The sequence below is a fragment of the Tenrec ecaudatus genome, chromosome 13, assembly GCF_050624435.1.
Source record: "Tenrec ecaudatus isolate mTenEca1 chromosome 13, mTenEca1.hap1, whole genome shotgun sequence".
Lineage (NCBI taxonomy): Eukaryota > Metazoa > Chordata > Mammalia > Afrosoricida > Tenrecidae > Tenrec > Tenrec ecaudatus.
The window spans coordinates 69616603-69637776 of record NC_134542.1 but is presented as its reverse complement, the minus strand read 5'-3'; the positions used below and the strand labels follow the sequence as shown (position 1 = coordinate 69637776).

The 21174-nt window shown below is 42.8% G+C and overlaps 1 protein-coding gene across 3 annotated transcripts in view; it reads right to left on the bottom strand.

Annotated features, from left to right (window-relative positions):
* The window catches only part of ABCB11 (ATP binding cassette subfamily B member 11), a 98869-nt gene that overhangs the window by 58247 nt on the left and 19448 nt on the right, over nt 1-21174 (bottom strand). For all 3 annotated transcript variants that reach the window (XM_075529512.1, XM_075529513.1, XM_075529514.1), the window contains 5 exons: nt 14248-14335; nt 12464-12597; nt 11540-11711; nt 6145-6269; nt 2921-3095 (listed from right to left, as the gene is read on the bottom strand). In XM_075529512.1, coding sequence (XP_075385627.1) covers nt 2921-3095; nt 6145-6269; nt 11540-11711; nt 12464-12597; nt 14248-14335 — 694 coding nt within the window. The remainder of the gene's footprint in view (nt 1-2920; nt 3096-6144; nt 6270-11539; nt 11712-12463; nt 12598-14247; nt 14336-21174) is intronic.

Genomic DNA, 21174 nt, shown 5'->3' with positions numbered 1-21174 from the left:
CAAAACACCAAAAACATCCTATCATTGTGAATGAGGGGGAGTGCAGAGTGGGGACCCAAAACCCACCTGTAGGCAACTGGACATCCCCTTACAGAAGGGTCGCGGGGAGATGAGCCACTCAGGGTGCAGTGTAGTAACAATGAAATATACAACTTTCCTCTAGCTCTTTAATGCTTCCTCCCCCCACTATCATGATCCCAATTCTACCTTACAAATTCGGCTAAACCAGAGGATGTACACTGGTACAGATAGGAACTGGAAACACAGGGAATCCAGGACAGATGAAGCCCTCAGGACCAGAGGTGAGAGTGGCAATACTAGAAGATGGAGGGAGGGTGATACTAGAAGATGGAGGGAGGGTGGGGTAGAAAGGGGGAACCAATCACAAGGATCTACATATAACATCTTCCCTGGTGGATGGACAACAGAAAAGTGGGCGAAGGGAGACGTTGGACAGTGTAAGACTTGACAAAATAATAATAATTATAAATGATCAAGGGTTCATGAGGGAGGGAAGGAGGGAAAATGAGGAGCTGATACCAAGGGCTCAAGTGGAAAGCAAATGTTTTGAGAAGGATGATGGCAACAAATGCACAAATGTGCTTGACACAATGGATGGATGTGCGGATTGTGACAAGAGTTGTATGAGCCCCCAATAAAATCATTTTTTTAAAGAAAGAAGAAAAAAAGAAATACAGCCCAGAACAAACCATCATGAAAGAGAAGAACAAATACCCAGAAGTTCTTGAGACGTGCACAAAGGCCTGTAGGAGGGGTTTGTACTGGTTGCTAAAGTGCTAGCAATACGTAGTGCGCCATGCCTGCACATAGGAGGTGCTCCAAAAACATCGCTGCAGGTGTGAATGATTTACAGGTGGAACCTGCAACCACAAGCCAAAGGGTGCGAAACTTGAAAACAAGAGGCAGACCGCTGGATCCTTACTAGAGAAGAATTGCCTTTTCCCGTCAATGAGTAGCTTCCAGATTCCAGCTCTTGACAACCCCATGCCCACAGGGTAGAACTGCCCCATAGAGAGTTCAAGGTGTGACCTTTCAGAAACAGATAGCCAGGCCTGTCTTCCAAGGTGCCACTGCGTGGATTTGAACCACCAACCTTTTGGCTAGTGGGGGGGTCTTAGAAAAAGAGTTACCGAAGTTATTTGGTTTTAATTCATTTATCTTCTTGGAATTGTATGTTCATTTTCATTGGAATCGCTTACTTAATGTTCACCTTACAGATTCATTTTTTTTCTTCCTAAGACAGCCTGTCACAAAAGGAAATGAAAGGTTGGAAGAGCATAAAAGGCCTGATTGGGAAGTGCCCTTCACCTGAACATCTGCATAACGACAAGAGGCCAGATGTGTTACAAGAGAAGGGCATGCCTAAGGAGGAAATGCCTCCCACCCCGCCACTCCCATTTCCCCTGCCTCACCGCACATGCCCCATCTGTCATTATGCATCTCTATGATCATCTCCACTAAACCACACAGTCCATCAGGGCAAAGAACACAGGGCTTTTGGTCACAATTGAATCCTCTGCGTTTTCTATGGCTCTGCCACAGAGGAGATGGTCCGGAGTTATTCACTGAATAGGCAGCCCAAAAGGACCCTGAAAATTGAAGCGGGTATGGCACTGCAGTTTCAGCTGATATTGTTCAACTGAGCAATGCAATTATTTGCATTACCTGTTCAGTTGAGGACATCATGAACGTGGTCATTTAATAACTTATTGCATTTCGCAAATACGCCCACTAACCTATCTCTTGTGCTATTCTTAAACTCGACTATAAGAGCTGTTAATTTTCAGCTACCATATCACAGACTTTTTCCATCTTCATGGTATATTATCTTTTGGCCTATAGTCAGAAATTCATCCTGTTACAGCTATAAAATCATACCCTAATTGGAAACCATTAAATTTCTAGTCTCATCAAAAGTACCCAGCATCCCTTTACCATGAAATGCATAATTATTGCTTGCTTTTGCAGATGGGCTTTATTCAATCATTGAATAAATGATTCAAGTAAATGATGTCCTTCGGACACCTCTCAATAGATGGTGGCATAATGGTGACATTGGGCTACTAACTGCAAGATCAACTGTTCGAAACCACAAACTGCTCCATGGGAGAAAGAGTCACACAGGGTCACCATGAATCAGAACTAACTTGATGGCAGTGAGTTTGATTGGGGACAAGTAGACTTTTCCTCCCCCCAACTACCATGATCCGAATTCTACCTTGCAGGGCTGGATAGGACAGAGGCTGTACACTGGTACATATGAGGGTTGGAGGTACAGGGAATCCAGGGTGGATGATACCTTCAGGACCAAGGGTGTGAGGGACGATGCTGGGAGAGTGGAGGGTGAGTGGGTTGGAAAGGGGGAACTGATTACAAGGATCCACATGTGACCTCTTCCCTGGGAGAGGGACAGCAGAGAAGGGGGGAAGGGAGACTCCGGATAGGGCAAGATATGACAAAATAACGAGGTATAAATTACCAAGGGCATATGAGGGAGGGGGGAATGGGGAGGGAGGGGGGGGGAAAGAGGACCTGATGCAAGGGGCTTAAGTGGAGAGCAAATGCCTTGAGAATGATTGGGGCAGGGAATGTATGGATGTGCTTTATACAATTGATGTATGTATATGTATGGATTGTGGTAAGAGTTGTTTGAGTCCCTAATAAAATGTAAAAGAAGAAAAGAGAAAAAAATGATTAGGGCAAAGACTGTACAGATGTGCTTTATACAATTGATGTATGTATATGTATGAACTGTGAAAAGAATTGTATCAGCCCCAATAAATTGTTAAAATAAAAAAAAGAATAATTATAGTTTTATAAATACATAAAATAAAATAAATGTTTAAATAAAAGCAAAAAAAAAAAAGTAGACTTTTCCCGTACATGTGAAGCAAAGTACCTGGACCAGGGTTCCTGGTGTATACTCTTGTTCATCCAGAATGAGTTTGGAGCCATACCAAAAAGCCAGAGCATAAAACAGGAAGATGAGACACCAGAAGTATCCAGTGAAGAATCCCATCACGATGCCTTTCCGAATCCCCCATTGCTGGGCAAACACAAGATTTTTCTCATATCTGTGAAGAGAAAGGTATCTAGCTCAGAAGCAGCAACTCAGGTTATAACGTGTAAAGAGGCCACCACATCGTGGTTTCGCTCATTGATTATAAAACCCTTCCAAGCCCGGAGTAGCTTTAGGGAAATAAAGCAACCCTAAGCTCTGCCGACTTACAGTGTGCCTCAACCAGCAGCGAGATCTATCGAGGGGGCCGTACCTAAGAAAGCCACATGGCCTGCTGCTGCTTGGGTGAGTAACAGCAGGGCAAGCTTCGTCCCAAGAGAAGAGTTTTCCGCACACATATTTTGTTTGTTTTGCCTTTCATATTTTATGACTTGGACATAACGTCAAGATTAATGAAGCACGATCGCAGGCTAACACAGTGGCTCCTGCTCTGAAAACATTTGCTTGAGAAAAAGTCACTGCAGTTCATCGGGGTCCAGATCCCTGACACTGAGAATTTATGCCACAGAGTATAACCCTCCAACAAATCTATGTGATTAACGACTTTTCTCCTAAACTCTAACACATCAGCCTAACTCATTGAGATTGAAGGCTTTAGATAGTGCTCGTGCTGTTGCTCTTTTAAAACTGGGTATAAAAACAGAACTTCTCAAATCTCGCCTCTTTCAATCAGCAATTCTTCAACAGCACACGTGCTCTGACATGAGGAGTCTCACAGTAGGCGGGCACGGACAGTGTCTGCAAGTCCTGTGGCATGTTTTCTATCAGAAAGTGATGTAACTGCCTCCAAATAAACAAGCCAGGTGTTGGATGGTTTGTCCCCCAGGTTTGGAACCCCCCTCGGGGCCAAGTCACGAACAGCCACTCATGCATCTGCCCTGTGGCAAACAGGCTAGGTGACAAGAGACCACAGAGCTTTGGGCCACGCCCAAACGACATGAACATCTCGCTCAAGAACTGTGCTTTGTTACTGTTGATCGGCCTCCAGAATGGTGGCGACCACGTGCCCAACTCGATGAGCTGCTGCCCAGCTCTGAGCCATCCCCGAGCCAACTGGGGTGGAACCGTGTGTGTCCATAGATTCTCATTGGCTCATTTTTGGAAGTAAATCATCTAGTCTGTCTTACACTGGAAAACGAACTCTGTCTTCCTCGTCCGTTTTCGACTAGAAACATCGCTGAAACCTGGTCAGCAGTATAGCAACACTCACGCCTCCAATGACTGTTCTTGGGGTGCGTCCGCTGGTTCTTGATCCACTACATGAAAGGGGAGGACTTTACCACCGGGCCACCAAGCCTCTCCCAACCCGAGAAGTCTCCCTGCCACCGATTTGATTCTGACTTAAGAGAGACTGTAGGACAGAGTTAAACTGCCCTTGTGGATTTCCAAGATAATTGTTTATGGGAGTAGAAAGCTGCATCTTCCTCCAGCAGGGTGGCTGGTGGTTTTGAACTGTTGGCCTTGTTGTTAGCAGAGCAACTGATAACGCACTATACCACCAGGGCTCCTAAGCTTCAGTCATTCCAAGATCTAGCTATGAACCACGGGCACTTGTGAGAATTCCGTCATTCTGCACGTGCCTGCCTACAGCACAATCAAGGAATTCGTGGACACTCACAGGGCACAGACTGAAACTCTATCCAGGGTCTGCACTAACTGTAAAGCCACTTACACTGCCCTTTTTATTAACAACAAATAAAAGATAATTAATATCTTTCAGAGTGGAAGAAATCCACTACTTATAGTGTGAGAAATAGATAACTTCACACAAAAGAAGAAGAAGAGGGCAATTAGAGGTTGTAAAACTTTGTCTCCTTTTTACTTGGAGGATTTGGTTGCAATTGAAGTAAAATGTCCTCATCATAGTTCTATAACACATCCAAAAGGAATTGATTTTAAGTTGGTGGCGATTTCATAAAATTAGCTCCTACCACAGGGTAGGCAATCAAAAATATTAGATAAATTAGAGAATAAGCAAAATGACATTTTAAAAATAACACTGTTGTTCTAACTATTTAGTCGGGGGTCTTTTTGTTTGTCCATTAAAAGTTCATCTCTGGGATGACGGTCTACGACTAAATCGTGGCTAGGAAGGAGCTTTGGGGGTGTCTCTGGTTACTTAGCTGCTTACCGAAAGATCAGCAGTCCAAACTCCCCAGAGGCCAGAATCTAGCTTTGAGTTTCCAGGTTAGTGAGGTAAAAAAAAGTTTTGTTTGATGTAATGGAAATCTTATCAGAGTTTGTAAAGCTCACCCAATAAATAACTGAATTTAAAATGTTCAATAAAACTGTATAGAATCATGTTTTGTATTATGTAGGCTTCTCTTTAGCCAACTCTGGGGTGCCATCGTCGAAGCCCTTGGCTGTTAGCAAAAAGATTAGCAGGTCAAACTTAGCAACGGTTCCCTTACAGGAGTGACGTGAGGATCCACAGTCCTGGAGACTCAGGGATCATTCTCCACTGAATGCGGATCGACTCCATGGCAGTGGATTTGGTTTGGGTGGATCCATTTTTCTTTTGTGACAATAAGCACTGTTATACACTGGCATGAGGTGGAGTGTGTGTGTGTGTGTGTGTGTGTGTGTGTGTGTGTTTGTGTGGAGAGAGAGAGAGAGAGAGAGAGAGAGAGAGAGAGAGAGAGAGAGAGAGGACAAAGGAGCCCTGTGGCACAGTTTAAGCATTGGTTGCGTTCAAACCCACCAACTGCTCCAGGGGAGACAAGGGAGGCTTCCTACCCCTGCAAAGATTGACAGACAGTCTCAGAAACTCACAGGAGCAGTGTGCTCGGCACTATAGGGTCACTATGCATTGCGATCAACCTGATGGCGGCAAGACAGGTATACTACCAGAATTTGAAACAAATATCAAACTAAAACTGACTTTCGGAAAGCACCCGTTCAAACTCCTTCAAAATCCTCTAGGTAAAGACAGTGGGATTCTTTGTCATTCGGTGACCCATTTAAGTTACTCTGCTTAGCTGTCTCTTGAACAAAAACTTTTCATGACACAATAGACCAAGGAGGTCCTGTCATTTTGTTTAGCATGCGGAATATTAAGGATGCTATGCTGATTAACAAAATTCAGGACATTTCATTTGACCGACCTTTTGACCTCTTTTTCTTCACCACCAAATGCAGCCACTGTTCGCACCGATGAAATCACTTCGTCAGCCACACACCCAGCCTTGGCATAGGCATTCAACTCATAGTCAGTGAACTTGGACACACTCTACAACCAAAAAGAAAGACAAGAAAATGTGACAACCAGGAAATGAGTCACATCATTTTATTATTCTGACTCATTTAATGGAATAAACTCATTGTGCAAGATAAGGTGATCGCCATCTACAGGAGGAAAACAATTTGATCTAAGTTTGGTCCATAGTGAACCTCATCCATGTGTGGTTAGTCATTGGGAAATCAAAGATTCCATTAAAAGTTGATCCCCAAAGCTCTCCCACGGCCTCCGAGATACTTGCCCTCACAGAGAGAGCACTGCAGGTACAGGTGCTACAGCAAAGTGTGGTGAAGGAAACAGATGGTGCCCGGCTATAGGAAAGAACAGCAGCTGGAGTCGTACAGGCTTGTCTTAGAAGAAGCACCACCTAAGTGAGGCATCAACTAAGTCAATATCAAAGAAGCACACCAGCTTATTATGTTTAATGCAAGGATTATAAATAATAAAATTCACTGGAGGAGGAAATGGTACTACAGCTTAATTTCTGAGCACCCAATTTCAGAAGATTATGGATAACTGTGATAGACCAAACTCCATTTGCAAAGGCCATACTTGGATTATATCTCCTCTGAAGATTGATCAGGGAGTCTTCTATCAGAAACAGTACATTGGAAAGTGAATTAATGTAGACATGGTTAGGTTAAAAGTTAATACTGTATCATTTGTTCTCCCTGTTGACCTATTTTAAATTTGTTCTAGTTTTATTATTTTTGTTGTTGTTATCTTTGCAAGTGAGGTTTTTTACGATGTTTTGTGTTGGTACTGTTGTTGGGTTTGTTAGTTTTTTGCTGTTTGTTTCCATATGTTTTTATATGAAATCCAGCAAAGGTTATTGTCTATACAGACAGTAACTGGATTGATAATTTCTTGGGTTATTGCAGGGGAGGTTGGGGGGGGTATGGGGAGGTAATAATGAAGAGTACACAAAAGAAGAAAATATTCTAAAATTGATTTTGATTGTGATTGACCAACTCTTTTTATATGTCTGAATTATTTAATTGTATCATAGGTGAATTACATGCCAATAAAACTGTTTACGAAGTTGTTAAATCCCTCCCACAGAGCAAGTTTCACACAGGGCATTCATAGGAATAAAGTGTTTCATTCATGATACTGAGGCCGTTTTCAAGTCACGCCAGGCCATAGTCATACTTCATTGATATCAGCCCAAAGCCATTGCACACGTTTTAGAGAAACACCAGCAGCCAGGACTGGAGACTAGGGCAGGCTTCATGCTTGCCATGTTAAAATGTACAATCCACGCCGTGTGTGTGTTGGCGTGTGGGGTGGGGGAGAGGTTGTGCGCATGAAAGCCACGGTGCTTCAGGGGAATTCCACAAGAGAAAGTTCCAGAACAGTAGTACCACCATTTCACTGGACTGCCGGAGCTCAACTCACTGTAGCCCTGATACTTCCCAAAAGCCAAAGATGCAAAATCTGTACCTAATAAATCACTTGCCCTAAAATTGGACTTGTTTGAGTCCTACTTGGAATTAACCCCTGGCACAGATTAAGAAACAAGGAATGGGAAAAGTAATGATTGTGGATGACCCACTAACTCAGAAACCTAAGCATACATCTGTAGAATTCCTAGACTTAAGGGAATTTAGTGGCAGGATCTTATCAAGCAAAACCTTAAACAGAATTGCAATTTACAAGGTAAGTAAAAACGGATTACTTTGTATTGATCTCACAAGTCCACATTTGATGAAATTTGTGAATTGAAAAACCAACAGTAGGAACGTGAGGTTATTTTCATCAATATTTCCATTTTGAATTCAAGTGCTGGCGATGACACTGGAGGGGTGGGGTTTGTTTTTTTAAAATCACGCCCCTCACCTAATTTATTTCTGAAGTGTGTTGGCTGCACCGTAATAAAACGATCACGTGGTCGCAAATGATACCGGCTTTAATAGCAATGGCAAGTCAAAGAATCCCAGGGGCTTCAATGAAAGGGGTACTGATGCTTAGAAGACCTGCCCCGGGATTTCCTGAACAGGTCCCAGAATTTCGTGCTTAACTAACAGCTGCTCACATTTCTCGCCACCAATAGAAAAGTCAGCTAAAAGCATGTCACCGCGTGATAACGTGCTCTAAGTCATGGGTTGCCTCCCGCCTCCTCTGCCTGCCCTTGAATTGGGCACAGAGAGAGTCGCTTGTATCGTTTGACACCAGGCGTGCACAGACCTGAATTCAAGGGCAGCCACAGCTTTCCCCATCAGTGACGCACTTGAAGGGAGTGGAAACACGGGCGGGGCACCGCCAGGATGTGGAGAGTGAGCTCTCTGCTCAAACCCGAGCCACCCAGCAGGGAAAGCGCATGCATGGTGGGTTTCCCGCGTGTTAAAATGGGGCTCGCGGGAGTGTGCTGCTCAGGTCTGGCGAGAGAGATGAGATGTGCTGACAAGGCGGCTGGATAAAATGTCTGCGACTCCCTGCAGCTCTTCGCGGACGTTAAAGGCTCCCCGGAGCACAGCTATAGGAAAAAATCTCAGAGCGTGCACCAAGTGGTGGATTTGAACCCCTCGGGGGCAGCGACTGATAAGTGGTGGACTATGTACCTGAAGGTGGGTAGTTCAAATCTACCCAGAGGTGCCTCAAGAAAGAAAGTCTGGCAGTCTGCTCCTGCCCAGCCTCAGCCATGAAAACCCCACGGGGTTTTCATGAATGGGATTCGACTTGACGACCACTGGCAATTTGTCACAGCAGTATCTACGAAGCACCTGGCCCTGTGCCTGACACCATGCTAAGAACTTGCTATGGATTGTGCCCAGAAGGACTTGGGATTGCATTAGGAATCTACACATATATTTTGTTTCTGATTTTCACTAAAACTAATGAAACACTGCCATCTAGTCGATGTTGACCCACAGTGACCCCGTAGAACTGCCCCTGTAGGTTTACAAGATTGTCACTCCTCACTGGAGTAGAAATCCCCATCTTCCTTCTTTGGTGCAGCTGGCAAGTTTCAAACAGCTGACCTTGGGGTAAGCAGCCCAATGCATAACCCACCGTGCTACCAGGGCTCCGACAATGACGTGGGACAGTGTTACTCCTACTTTGAAAATGCGAACATTTCATTTTGATGAGTTGCATCTCTTCTTGAAGACCTCAGAACTTGTGGTTTTAGAGGCAGGTGGTGACCCAGGTAAATGGAGGAGCTCTTTGCCCCTGAGGCGATAGCCATACTTTTCTGTACGGTATGGGAAATGTTAGTGTCATGGAGTGACTGTCAGAGAATATTTGGCTAGAAAATCTAGTCATCGAGATTGTTGCCTGTTGCTCAATGAGTTCTGCATGTGAGCGGCTTTTCACTTAAATTCTACTCTCATTTCTATCCATGTCCTACTGCACCTGAGCCCATGGCCACCTTCTAACTGGGCTGCTCTAAGAGGGAGAGATAGTGACTCTTTCAATCCCTTGGAGTTTGGGGTTTGTTGTGTTTCAGTTTTAAATATATATATATAATTAGGATAACTTTAAATAGTTATTCCTACTCATTCTTTGGGCCTGAATACCTTGGGGAGCCAAAACAATGATGGAGATTCTGCTTAAATTAGGTTGAGTAACCTTCTATCTGAATGAAGCTGAACAGATGGAATGGAACCCATTGGTGTGATGGTAGGTGTGTTTTATATTCTTGTTACTTGTCTAGATGTGTGTGTGTGTGTTGTGCCTTTTTGAGGGGAAATCTTTGCACCTGGGACACCATGGGAAGCAATAGGCGTACTGGATCACAGTGGCTATAATTAATTGAATGGTGTACCCCAAACATATATTTTCAAGTCATAATACTTGGTACCTGTGGACCCACTCTTTTTGGAAATAGGGTCGTTTAAGCTGTTACTGTTTAATTTTACGTCAGGGATATTAGTGTGGTGTCTTTGTAAGTGAGAACAGCTCCATAGTGATGCACAGAGGAAAGACAGCAATATAAATATGTAGCTACAACCCACGAGAGGCAAGAAAGGGTCCTCCTACAGAAACGTCAGAGAGAGCTGGTGCTGCCAACGCATTGGACTCTAAGTCTCCAGAACTATGAGACGATGCATTTCTATTCTTTTAAGCCACCGTGTTTGTGATATTTTGTGATCGCGGCCCTAGGAAATGAATGAATTAGGTGTGGATTTGGAGTCAGGCCCCGATGAACTTGAATCCTTCTTTGCCACTCCATAGTCCTGTAGGGCCTCCCACATTCCACATTCCTTCAATTTTCTGACCTCAATTTCTTATGATAAATGGGGTAAATGTTTCCTTGATGAGATTGCTATGAGGATTAAAGATAATGCTTATGATGCTCCTAAAAGAGTTTGGCAGAATAGTAGGTGTAGTTATTGTAATAAATGTAGTTTTGATTATTAACAAAACAGGTAATATTCACATTACTAAAACATGATAAATTCCTAATCTGTGAAATGCTATTTGTTACTGGGGTCTAATAAAACAAAATAAATCCCAGTACAGATAATGAGTTTGATTAAAAATTCTCGCAGAAGGGACTCAAACTTCCCTTTTTGTATTTTTGGCTGCCTCTCAATGCAAGGACTTCCGCTTTGATATGGATCGCAACTAAAGGTAGAGAAAAGCAAAATCAACCAGTCCCATGGACATCACCATGAAAAATGGAGAAAAGAGAGGCGTTATCAAGGACTTCATATGCTTGGATCCACAGTGTTTTTGGAAGCGGCAGTCAAGAAATCAAACACACATTGCTCTGGGAAACTCTGCAGCACAAGGCCTCTCGGAAGTGTTGAGGACGAGCTAGGAGGCCACGTGGGGACTAAAATGTGCTGGGCTCAAGTCACAGCTCATTCCGTTGCCCGTGTGCTTGTGGAAGTGGACCGATGCACAAGGAAGGCTAACGACAATTTGATACCTTTGAATTCTGGTGTTGGCTAAGAATATGGAAAGCACTGGGTCTTGGAACAAGAACAGCTAGACTGTTGCTCCGAAAGGAGGACCACGACACTTGGTCTTCCATGCTTTGGACATGTTATCCGGAGAGACCGGTCCCCGGGGAAGGACGTCATATTTGGTAAAGTAGAAAGTTGTCAAAGGAAAGGAGACTCCAGGAAGATGATTGACACAGGGGCTACAACAATGGGCTCAAATATCACAATGACGGTGAGAATGGCCTGGGATCGGACAGGGTTTCTTTCTGGGATGCTTAAGGTCATTAGGAGCCAGAAGGACTCAATGGCACCTAACAACCACCTCCGTGCAAATACCTTTGAGGGAGAGATGCAAGAAGACGTTCTTACCAGACCAATGGCAGCTGCTCCGAGCCCAATGAGAGGGCTGATGGAAATAATAACCAAGGTCAACTTCCAACCCTTGGTAAACCCCAAGAGTAACCCGCAGATGCAGGTGGTCATGTGCTGAATGAAACGGGCGATTTGGTCAGCAATGGCATCGTTGATTTTATTAATATCACTAGAAATAAGAATGACATTGAACATCAAAACTGGATGTGGTCAATTCAGATGTCCTTCTAAGAAATCTCAATCGTCTTCTTCTGCACACTCTGATCTCTGTATTCTGTTGTTCTCAGGTAACACAAGTGCCACTCACCTGTGAAAAACTGTGCTGCACCTTGAGAGATGATCAAGCCACTCCCCTTATAGCCAAATAGGTTTTCCCTAACCCTGATTTACCAATTTTCTCCACCTAGATCTTGATAAGACTTAGGGGTACCATCTTATGTCTTTTTCTTCTTTGTATAGCTAATATTCTTGTCCTGTCCCGAATGGCCCCTCTGCGTATCTACTAAATTCTTCCAGTCTCAAAGTTCTGGTCATATAACATCTAGTTCATAAAAACTTGTCTCATGCGTCAGAAAGAATACATACTTTCTTCCTGTGTTTCCATAGAAATGTAATTGCTGTGTTGTGTGTATTACATTCTGCTCAGTGGCAGTATAGGATAGTGGTTAAAAGCAGACATTTCGAAGCCACACTCTGAATTTTAATATCACGTCTTTATGAGAAAGTTACTTCACTAAGATCGCATCACATAGTGATAAAATTGGATGAGGAATTATTCATACTACTTGTAAAAATCCAATTTAAGGGACAAAATATACCAAAAAAATGGAAATGTATTTAACATTGTTATTTCATTTTTTAAAAAGACTTCATCATGGAAAAGTCGCCTATAAATGGAAACATTGTTCTACCAGTACTTACTCAGAGATTCTCGTATTGAGCTCTCCCACCGAATTGCAGTCAAACCATCCAATCTCCATCCTCATGACTCTCCTAAAGTAAATCTTTCTCATTTTCTGTATCTGATGAGCTGCAGCAATAACCCAACAGCATATCTGGAAATGGAGCAAGACATTTCTAGCGTGGTGATATTAATGTATATTCATTAATTCCTTCTTCCCTTTTATTTATTTTTATTTTTTAAAACAATTTATTAGGGGCTCATACAACTCTTATCACAATCCATACATATACATACATCAATTGTATAAAGCACATCCATACATTCCCTGCCCCAATCATTCTCAAAGCATTTGCTCTCCACTTAAGCCCTTTGCATCAGGCCTTCTTCCCTTTTAATAAGAAAACTATTTCAAAGCAATAGTTGAGAAAAATAAAGAATTCACAAAGCGCCCGTTCTTGAGAGGTAAAGTGCTAGTTCCGGACTCGCTCCCATATCAACTGTGGGCATGGAAGAGGAAGCTCTAGATTTGGATCCATCGCTGATGCTCAAGAACCCCCAGGATATTTTGGCTTAAGCTTCACATAGCTCATGTGCAATGTACCATATGTACTTGTTTATAAAGCCAAGTTTTCAGCACATTTTTATGCGGCTTTTGAGGTAAAATTAGGTGCCTTGACTGATATTCGGGTAGGCTTATAATCGAGTATATACGCTAAGCCTCTGAGGCCCAGTAGGTGAGGGACTTTCTCCCTTAGAGGTCCCCCTACAAGTACTCGGGACAGTTGTCAGGGTGTTGGTCAGTGATCTTCAGGGAAAGGGAGGCAAACATTATGACATAAGCAGAGCATCCTCTTGCAGATGGCCCACAACCAAAGCTAAGCAAGATAGTCATTGCCCCTTCCCCTGAGAGGAGGGGAATTGGTTTCTCTTTACCAGAAACACTAACTTCCGAGGCTTATTGAATGGATGGAAAGGGGTTTGCTATCTTTGTTTTGACAGAAGGGAAAGGATGAAATAGTCTTCCTCCTTCAAAAAAGGCTCAGGAACTCCCAGGCACTTCCCATGGCTCCAAGCTAGAATATGCTCTAGATGCAGATGCACAGCCCTTGGGTTGGAATACTGAGATATTTAACAATGAAAACGAGAAGGAAAGTTTATTTCGCTCGTCTGCACCTCAACAGACCCACCTTTCTCCAGAAAACAACTCACCTTACACACACACACACTCACACACACACACACACACACACACACACACACACACACACCCTTCAGTTCATTACTGAAATGAAAAGAGGATAAATAAAATAGGAAAGGCCAAAGGAGGTCATCAATTTAAAACTAAAAGATGACTCTCTATTTTTCTGGACAATTTCTTGTATCTTTTTAACTGCCTGGAAAAAAAAAGAAGCATTCTCCTCACACACAAAAACAAGCAACCACAATTTAAAACTAAGCAAACAAACAATGATGATAACAAACAACCACAAAACACCCAGCTGCTACTGAATGGATTCTGACTCATGGAGGCCCAGTGTGTGCTACCCCAGAGTCCATCCGTGTCCCCTGGGGTTTTTAGTGCCTGACTTTTCAGAATTAAATGGCCAGACCTTTCTTCTGCAGGAACTCTGGATGGACTCAGATCTCCAACCTTACAGTTCGCAGTCAAGTCCATTAACCCTCTGCTGCAGGGAAAGAAACCTATCATTCTTAGGGCTTCTCAAAAGCTTCCTGTCATTGCACTGTGGGGTTTTGGAGGGCACGGATGTTGATCTGCAACTAAAACGGAGAGGCTACTGACTTGAATGTATCCTGTGATTAACACGGCAGCACCAATTCCAGCATAATAAATGGCAAATGTGATCATCGCCTCTTCAATGTTCAGCAACCTTCAAAAGAGGAAACGTGAGAAGACTTACAAGGAGGTCAAGCTACCAGGGATGACGTTTGTGGGCACCGAAAAGATTTAAAATAAATTTACATTTTAAAACATCTGTTAAATATGGATAAGGTCTTTATCTATGTAGAATTATAATGACGCAGACCAAATCCCTAAATAGAATTCACAGTATCAATCACGGCACAAATCACCACCACCACCCTAGATAACTTTTCATATACAGGCAGAAATGCTATGAATCTGAGAAATAACTAATCAGCAATCACTGGACCCCAGGGCACCGTAGATGCAGCCCAGTTGTCTGTCCACTTTGACCCCTTTTGCTCATGCGTCATCTGTAGTGATGGGGCAGTCGTAGCTAAAGAGAGGCGTTGAGCCACCAGAAACGACATTGGCAGTAAGATGTGTGCTATAAATCAAGAGGTTTATTGTTACCTCCTCCAGAAATCTAAGCCAGCTTTTTAACTCCTCCATCTCAGAGTGACACTGTGAAAAATGTGTGGTCACCATCCTCCGGGGTACTGAAAATACTTTATTAACCTTGTCTTTCTGCTGGATACAGACCATGAAATTTCACACTCCCGGGCTTTTTCTAAGATTGAAGCCAAGAGTAGAGAATAACGAGAAATCTCTCTAGCATTTTCCCGACATTGCTGCTGCGCTGCAGGGCAGAGTTGAGGCTTGTCAGGGCCAGGGAAGGGAGGAGTAACATATTCTGAATTTGATTATCCATGAGGAATTTGACCATTAGAAAAAATTCAACCATTCTGACCTTCAGAGACAGGAGAAAAGGATACAGGGCCAATTTCTCTTAAAAAGAAAGCAGCATCTCTGCCCTAGATGCTCTTGTCTTATGTCTTTTCTATTCACTCTCGTTCTAGAAGATGTTTCAATAGAGTATATTTATGTGCTGTCTTGCCAACTAAATTGCAAGCTACTCAGGGAGGACGGTGCTTCAGCTTGTTGGCCACAACCCCGTTGTCTACCGCAATACCTTGGAGTCCTTGCTGACTTACAGCGACCCCTTGTGCATTTCTGAGGCTGTATATGTTTATCAAAGTAGAAAGCCCAGTCTTACACATAACAAGTACTCAATGAATGTGCCTCGATTTTGCTTTGAGTTTCAAAACACTCATTAAGATTGAAAACATTCTCTTTTAGAATGGGAATAAGCCAAGGATGTCCTTCGATGCAACTTATATTGTGCAGGAGGTCCTGGCTACAGCAGTGAGTCAGTGGGCATTCAAGGGTCATGATGGTGGGGGAGTGGGAGAGGAGCTGATGCCAAAGGCTCAAATAGAAAGTAAATGTTTAGAAAATAATGATGGCAACATATGTACAAATACACTTGATACAATAGACCTATGGATTGTTATCAGAGCTCTAAGAGCCCCCAATAAAATGATCTTTAAAAAAAGAAGAGGAAAATGGAATTAAAAATAATGGATTTTTCCCACAAACTTTTGTATGATTACAAAGTAGTTTCTTCTTTATAAAGTCATCTTTGCATCTGAAAAATAAAGATTAAGAAAGAAGTAAAACTATCTCTATTTACAAATGACACAATTCTATACATAGAAAATTCTAAAGATTCCATGAGATGCTGAAGCTAATGTAAGATTTCATCAAAGTTGCAGGGTACAAGATCAACATACACAAATCAGTTGGATTCCTCTAACAAAGAGAATTCTGAAAAAGTAAATAAATAAAAATTAAAATAAATTTGAAAAAACAAAGAGAACTCTGAAAAGGAAATCAGGAAGATAACACCATTCACAATACCCCCCCCCCCAAAAAAAAAAATGCCTTGGAATAAATCTAACTAGGAATAGAAATAAGAATTTCTTAAATTTTTATATATTTATTAATCATTTTATTAGGGACTCCTACAGCTCTTATCACAATCCATACATACATCCATTGTGTCAAGCACATTTGTCAGAATTTTTTATTTTATAAGAATAAAATACGCAGGAATAAAAAAGACATACCCACAACTACAGAAACACCACTGGAAGAAACCAAAACAGATCCACATAAATGGGAAAATATGCAGTGCTTGCGGGTAGGAAGGCTTATTGTTGTTTCTGACTCTCACTCGTCACATCCCAATATGTACAACTGAGTAGAAACACTACTGAGCCCTGCTCCATCTTCACATTGTTCTTGTGTGTGAGCCCAGGGATGAAGCCCCTGTGTCCATCCATCCTGGGGAGGCCTTCCTCTTTTTCTCTGCCCCTCTTCTTTACCAAACATGATGTCCATCTCCAGGGACTGTCTCTCCTGACAGCGCATCTAAAGTAAGATGGAAGGTGGAGTCTTGAGCTTATGCTCAGCATAAGACTTCACCAGAAGGGGGAAGGGGGAACGATAGGGACTTATATGACAAGGGGTAATCTCTGAATTTATAGAAAACTTCAACCCCTCAACAACAAAAAGGCAAACAGTCCAATTTTTAAAATGAGCAAAGGACATGAACAGACACGTCACCATAAAAGGCATCCAGGCAGCGACACGTGAAGAGATGCTCTCTATTACTAGCCATTACCCAAAACCAAACTCACTGGCTCAGGTCAATTCTGACGCACAGCTAGCCTACAGAGATGAAAATAAAAGGGATCCGGAAACCATAATGAATGGAAATATTGGCACAGATAAAATTAGAGAACAACTAATATTGGCACGGCAGGAGGGAGGTTGCAGCTCTTATACGTTACTAGTAAAAGAGCAACATGGCATAATCACTATGGGAAAGTTATGGTGCCTTCTTAAAAACCTCGAGAAAAACAAACAAACTGCCGTGGGATCCAACAGTCTCGCTCCTAGGTATATGGCCTAGGAAAATAAAAGCTGGGACGTGAATCAACACACACACCTCCACAGTCATTGCAACATTGCTCACAACAGCAAACGCATGGAAACTCCCTAAGTGTTCGCCAACAGATGACTGGATACGTGATTTTGGTACATAGATATAATGGACAACTGTGCCGTGACAAAGAATAATGTTGAATCTGTAAAGCGTCTCACAAAATGGAAAACTCAGGAGGATTTATGCTGAGTCAGTCATGGAAGGACAGATGTAAAATGAGAACACTGATAAACATTGAGAGGAGGATACCCACAGAGAGACACACTTTTGGGTGGTTGCGTGTGATGAAAGGGGGAGGGAAATCACCAACGGGAGCGCAGACATGTTCATTGTGGTGATGGGGAAAGCACCACGCCATCAGGGAACAGTCAGCACAAAGTGACCAAGAGAAAAGGAGACATCAAGAGATGCACCCAAAACAGGACCACTGTGGTAAATACTACCGGAGTCCTGGTTGCGCAGTGGTTACGCATTAGGCTGCTAGCCTCAAGGTCTGAAGTTCGAAACCACTGGCCGCTCCCTGAGAGAAATACGTGACTCTTCTCTTCTACTCCCATAAACACTCACAGGGACAGTTCTACTTTGTCCTAGAGGGTTGCAATGAGGCGGCACCGTCTCCATGGCAGTGAGTTGGTTTGGGTTTTGTGGGAAATACTATAAAATATACACTCCTACAACAATAATAACAGTAATTTGTAAATGGGTATCAATGCTAAATAGGTGTCAGACTTTGTTCAGGGCAATACCCATGTGAATATACAGAACTCCAAACCAAACTGAGGGTCATCGAGTCAGTGCTGACTCCAGCAACCGCGCTGTGGGTTTCCAAGACTGTAAGTGCTTAGTTACAGGGAATAGAAAGCCCAGTTTTTTTCTTGGCGGAGCTGCTGGTGGTTTGGAACTGCCGACAAATACATACATATTTGTAGTGCCGTGTGTACATTTCACATATGTAACAGAGCATATGCGGGCACCACTATGGAAGATTCTAATGAAGTTTCGATTGTCTTATTCTCAGACATAGCCAAATAACTCACAGGATTGACTTACCAAGCCCAAAGGCTGATCATTTCAGGAGACAGTTGGCACAACAAAGAGACAATGCTTTAAATCTTAGGTGGATGAATAGTGTCTATTGTATTCTAAGCTTGTGAGCTACTGTCTAAAGTAGAACGATTGATCTTTTTCATCCAGAAACAAAGAACCAAAGATTAGAGAAAACAATTAGTCCCAAGAATTCGAGACCCAGATGAACCACAGCCTCCTCCAGCCTGAGACCACGGTGCTCAGCTACCATTGCCAGGCCTTCTGACCAGGGACACAGAGGCCACCTCGCCACTGAATAATGAATTGACCTGTGAATTAAGCAGTCACACCCACGAAGGATATGTTCCTTAGTACGACAGGAGACCCCAAAAAGCAACATTTGCTCAAAAATCAAACCACCCAGGGGGGCACAGGAACTGAATGAATCGGAAATGGGAAACGTGGAGTGAACTTGACTCCTGGCTGAGCCTTCTTCTAATTCCACCCCAGCAGGGAGGGGGTAGACATGTTACTACTAGTCATGGGGGTGAAAGTTCAGGCCCATGACACGACCTAGTGAGCAAAGAGGGAGGAACCATTACACATTATATAACCTCTGATGGCCCAGATGAATGGAGTCACCATTTTTGCTGTGATGTTTGCCTGTAATAGAGCGATTATGGCCAAGTGTTGACTGTTTAGCCCCACCGCTCACCTCCTGAGCCTTTCTTTAGCTGGAGCAAGGCTTTGTGGAGAATTTTTTGGTCTGTACCTATTGGCATTTCTGAGTTACCAACTTTTGCAGCAGCCAGTCTAGAATGTATGAGTCATGAAGAAAACCCAGAGTACTAACAAAAATTATATATATATTCATTCTTTGGATCCTGAGGTCCCTAACCAGTCTGCCTTCTTTAACTCCACATTTTAGCGCCCATGTTTGTCTTATATATATTTTCCAGAATTTGGGACTGTACTTTGTGGAAAGGATAACAAAAAAATGTCTACCAACTCTTCCCAATGGCAGAAGGGTCCGTTTGGTTGGAATCCTATTTTCCACATGATCAAAGAGCAAAATGAACACTATTTTGTTAGACAGTTGTATCAATTTTAGCATGTACATAAACCCCTGGAAACCCTGCTAGTCTGCTCTCCACCTGTAGAGTTTCCTCTTTCGGATCAGCTCACTAATGCCCAGAATATTTATCAGTATGTATTCCGTTTCATTTCGACAACTTCCAATTTCCTAGATTCATCCTTCATACATTCCAAATTCCAATTACTACTGGCTGCTTGCAGTTGTTGCTTCTCCTTCGGGGTCTCGCCTCGTCAGCTTGTGAAGATCTTGAAGACTTTGTCCCCACAGGATTTCCACCCACCAGGTCATCCTGTCAACTCCACTTTGAGAAGGCAGCTCTTCCTCGGCCATAGTCTGAGTGCCCTCAGACCCGAGGGGCTCTTCTTCTGGCACTGTTTCTGACGATGTTCTGCTTCTCTTCATTGGGTTTTGAGTATCTGACAATGTTCGGATGCGTTCATTAGATTTTCATTGGCTAATTCTTCGGGAGTGAACAGCCTACCCCTTCTTCATAGGCCATTCTTAGTCTGGAAGCGCTGCTGAAACCTCTTCATGTTGCCTTTTCTGACAGCGAGACTGTCAACCTGCCTGAACACTGACTGACACCATAGTTCCCCCTCTCAGGGATTACAATCTTATTAAATCAGAGGCTTGTAACGGACATGGCGTAGGGTTTGCCTGCAATGCAATTGACTTGTTACATTGATTGATGCCCTGTGTAGATCTAGGTTATGATATTACTGAGAACAAGAAAGATGAAACTGTCCTGCTAAGCTTTACCCAATATCTAGATATGTTTAGTATATGGTAGAACAAGCAGAACAGCACATCCTCTGTGTTGATCTAGGTGCTTTGTGGCCCAGAGTGCCAAGCTGATATATATATGAGAGACAGAGAGAGAGAGAGAGAGAGAGATCCATTGAACTCCTAGAGATCCCATTCAGAGGACCTATTCCTTGAATGAATTCATGGTGCCATTTTATATAGCAACAGAAAGAAACATTGCCTTATCCTCTGCCAACTTCATTAACATTAGTTTAAGTCCAGGCTGTGGCTGTAGGACTAATCCATCTAATTGAGAGTTTTCCCCATTTTCAATGACCCTTTACTTTACAAACACAATGCCCCTTTCTAGCTATTGGTCTTTCCTGTTGATGTGCCCAAAATAAGTGATCCAAAGACTCCAGATCCTCACTTCTAAGAAACATCCTGGTTATATTTTTATCAAGACTGACTTGTGCATTCTTCTGCAATCCATGGCACATTCAATATGAATGTGAAGGTGTTGCTACTAGGCTTCCAGTTAATAAATGCATCGGGGTTTATTCTAAGTAAAACTCTTAAAATATGTTTCTGCAATCACTGTACACTGCAGCTTGTCTGCAGTTATCTTGTCTGCATCTCATTAGGGTGCCTAAAAAATGATTTTGAGGTCTGGGCTACTACCAAATTCTTGATAAAACTCAAGTGGACATCTTCCCACATCTTGAACTTTGCAACAAGTTTAGGGAATGCTGCCCCTTGTAAAGCAACCATTTTTAGAGGATGAAGCAAGTTAAAGGAGTCCATGAAAACCTCAAAGATGAGCGAAGAGAGGGACGATTGTCAGTCTCAATGAATGAAGAAATTGTGGTTGAAGTCAATAACCTGGAAGAAGAAGACCATAGGATTTCCGTTGATTCATTAGTTAACTTACGTAGTCATCTTATGTTTTCAGTTTTAAGCCAATATGTCGGCCTCAGCACACTTTTGACTCAATGAGGCAAAACAAAAGTGTTGCATGAAGATCATCAAGGTCAAAGGGCTGATCCATCCGTCTTTTAGGAAAAATCAATGCTAACAAGAATAGTTTCTT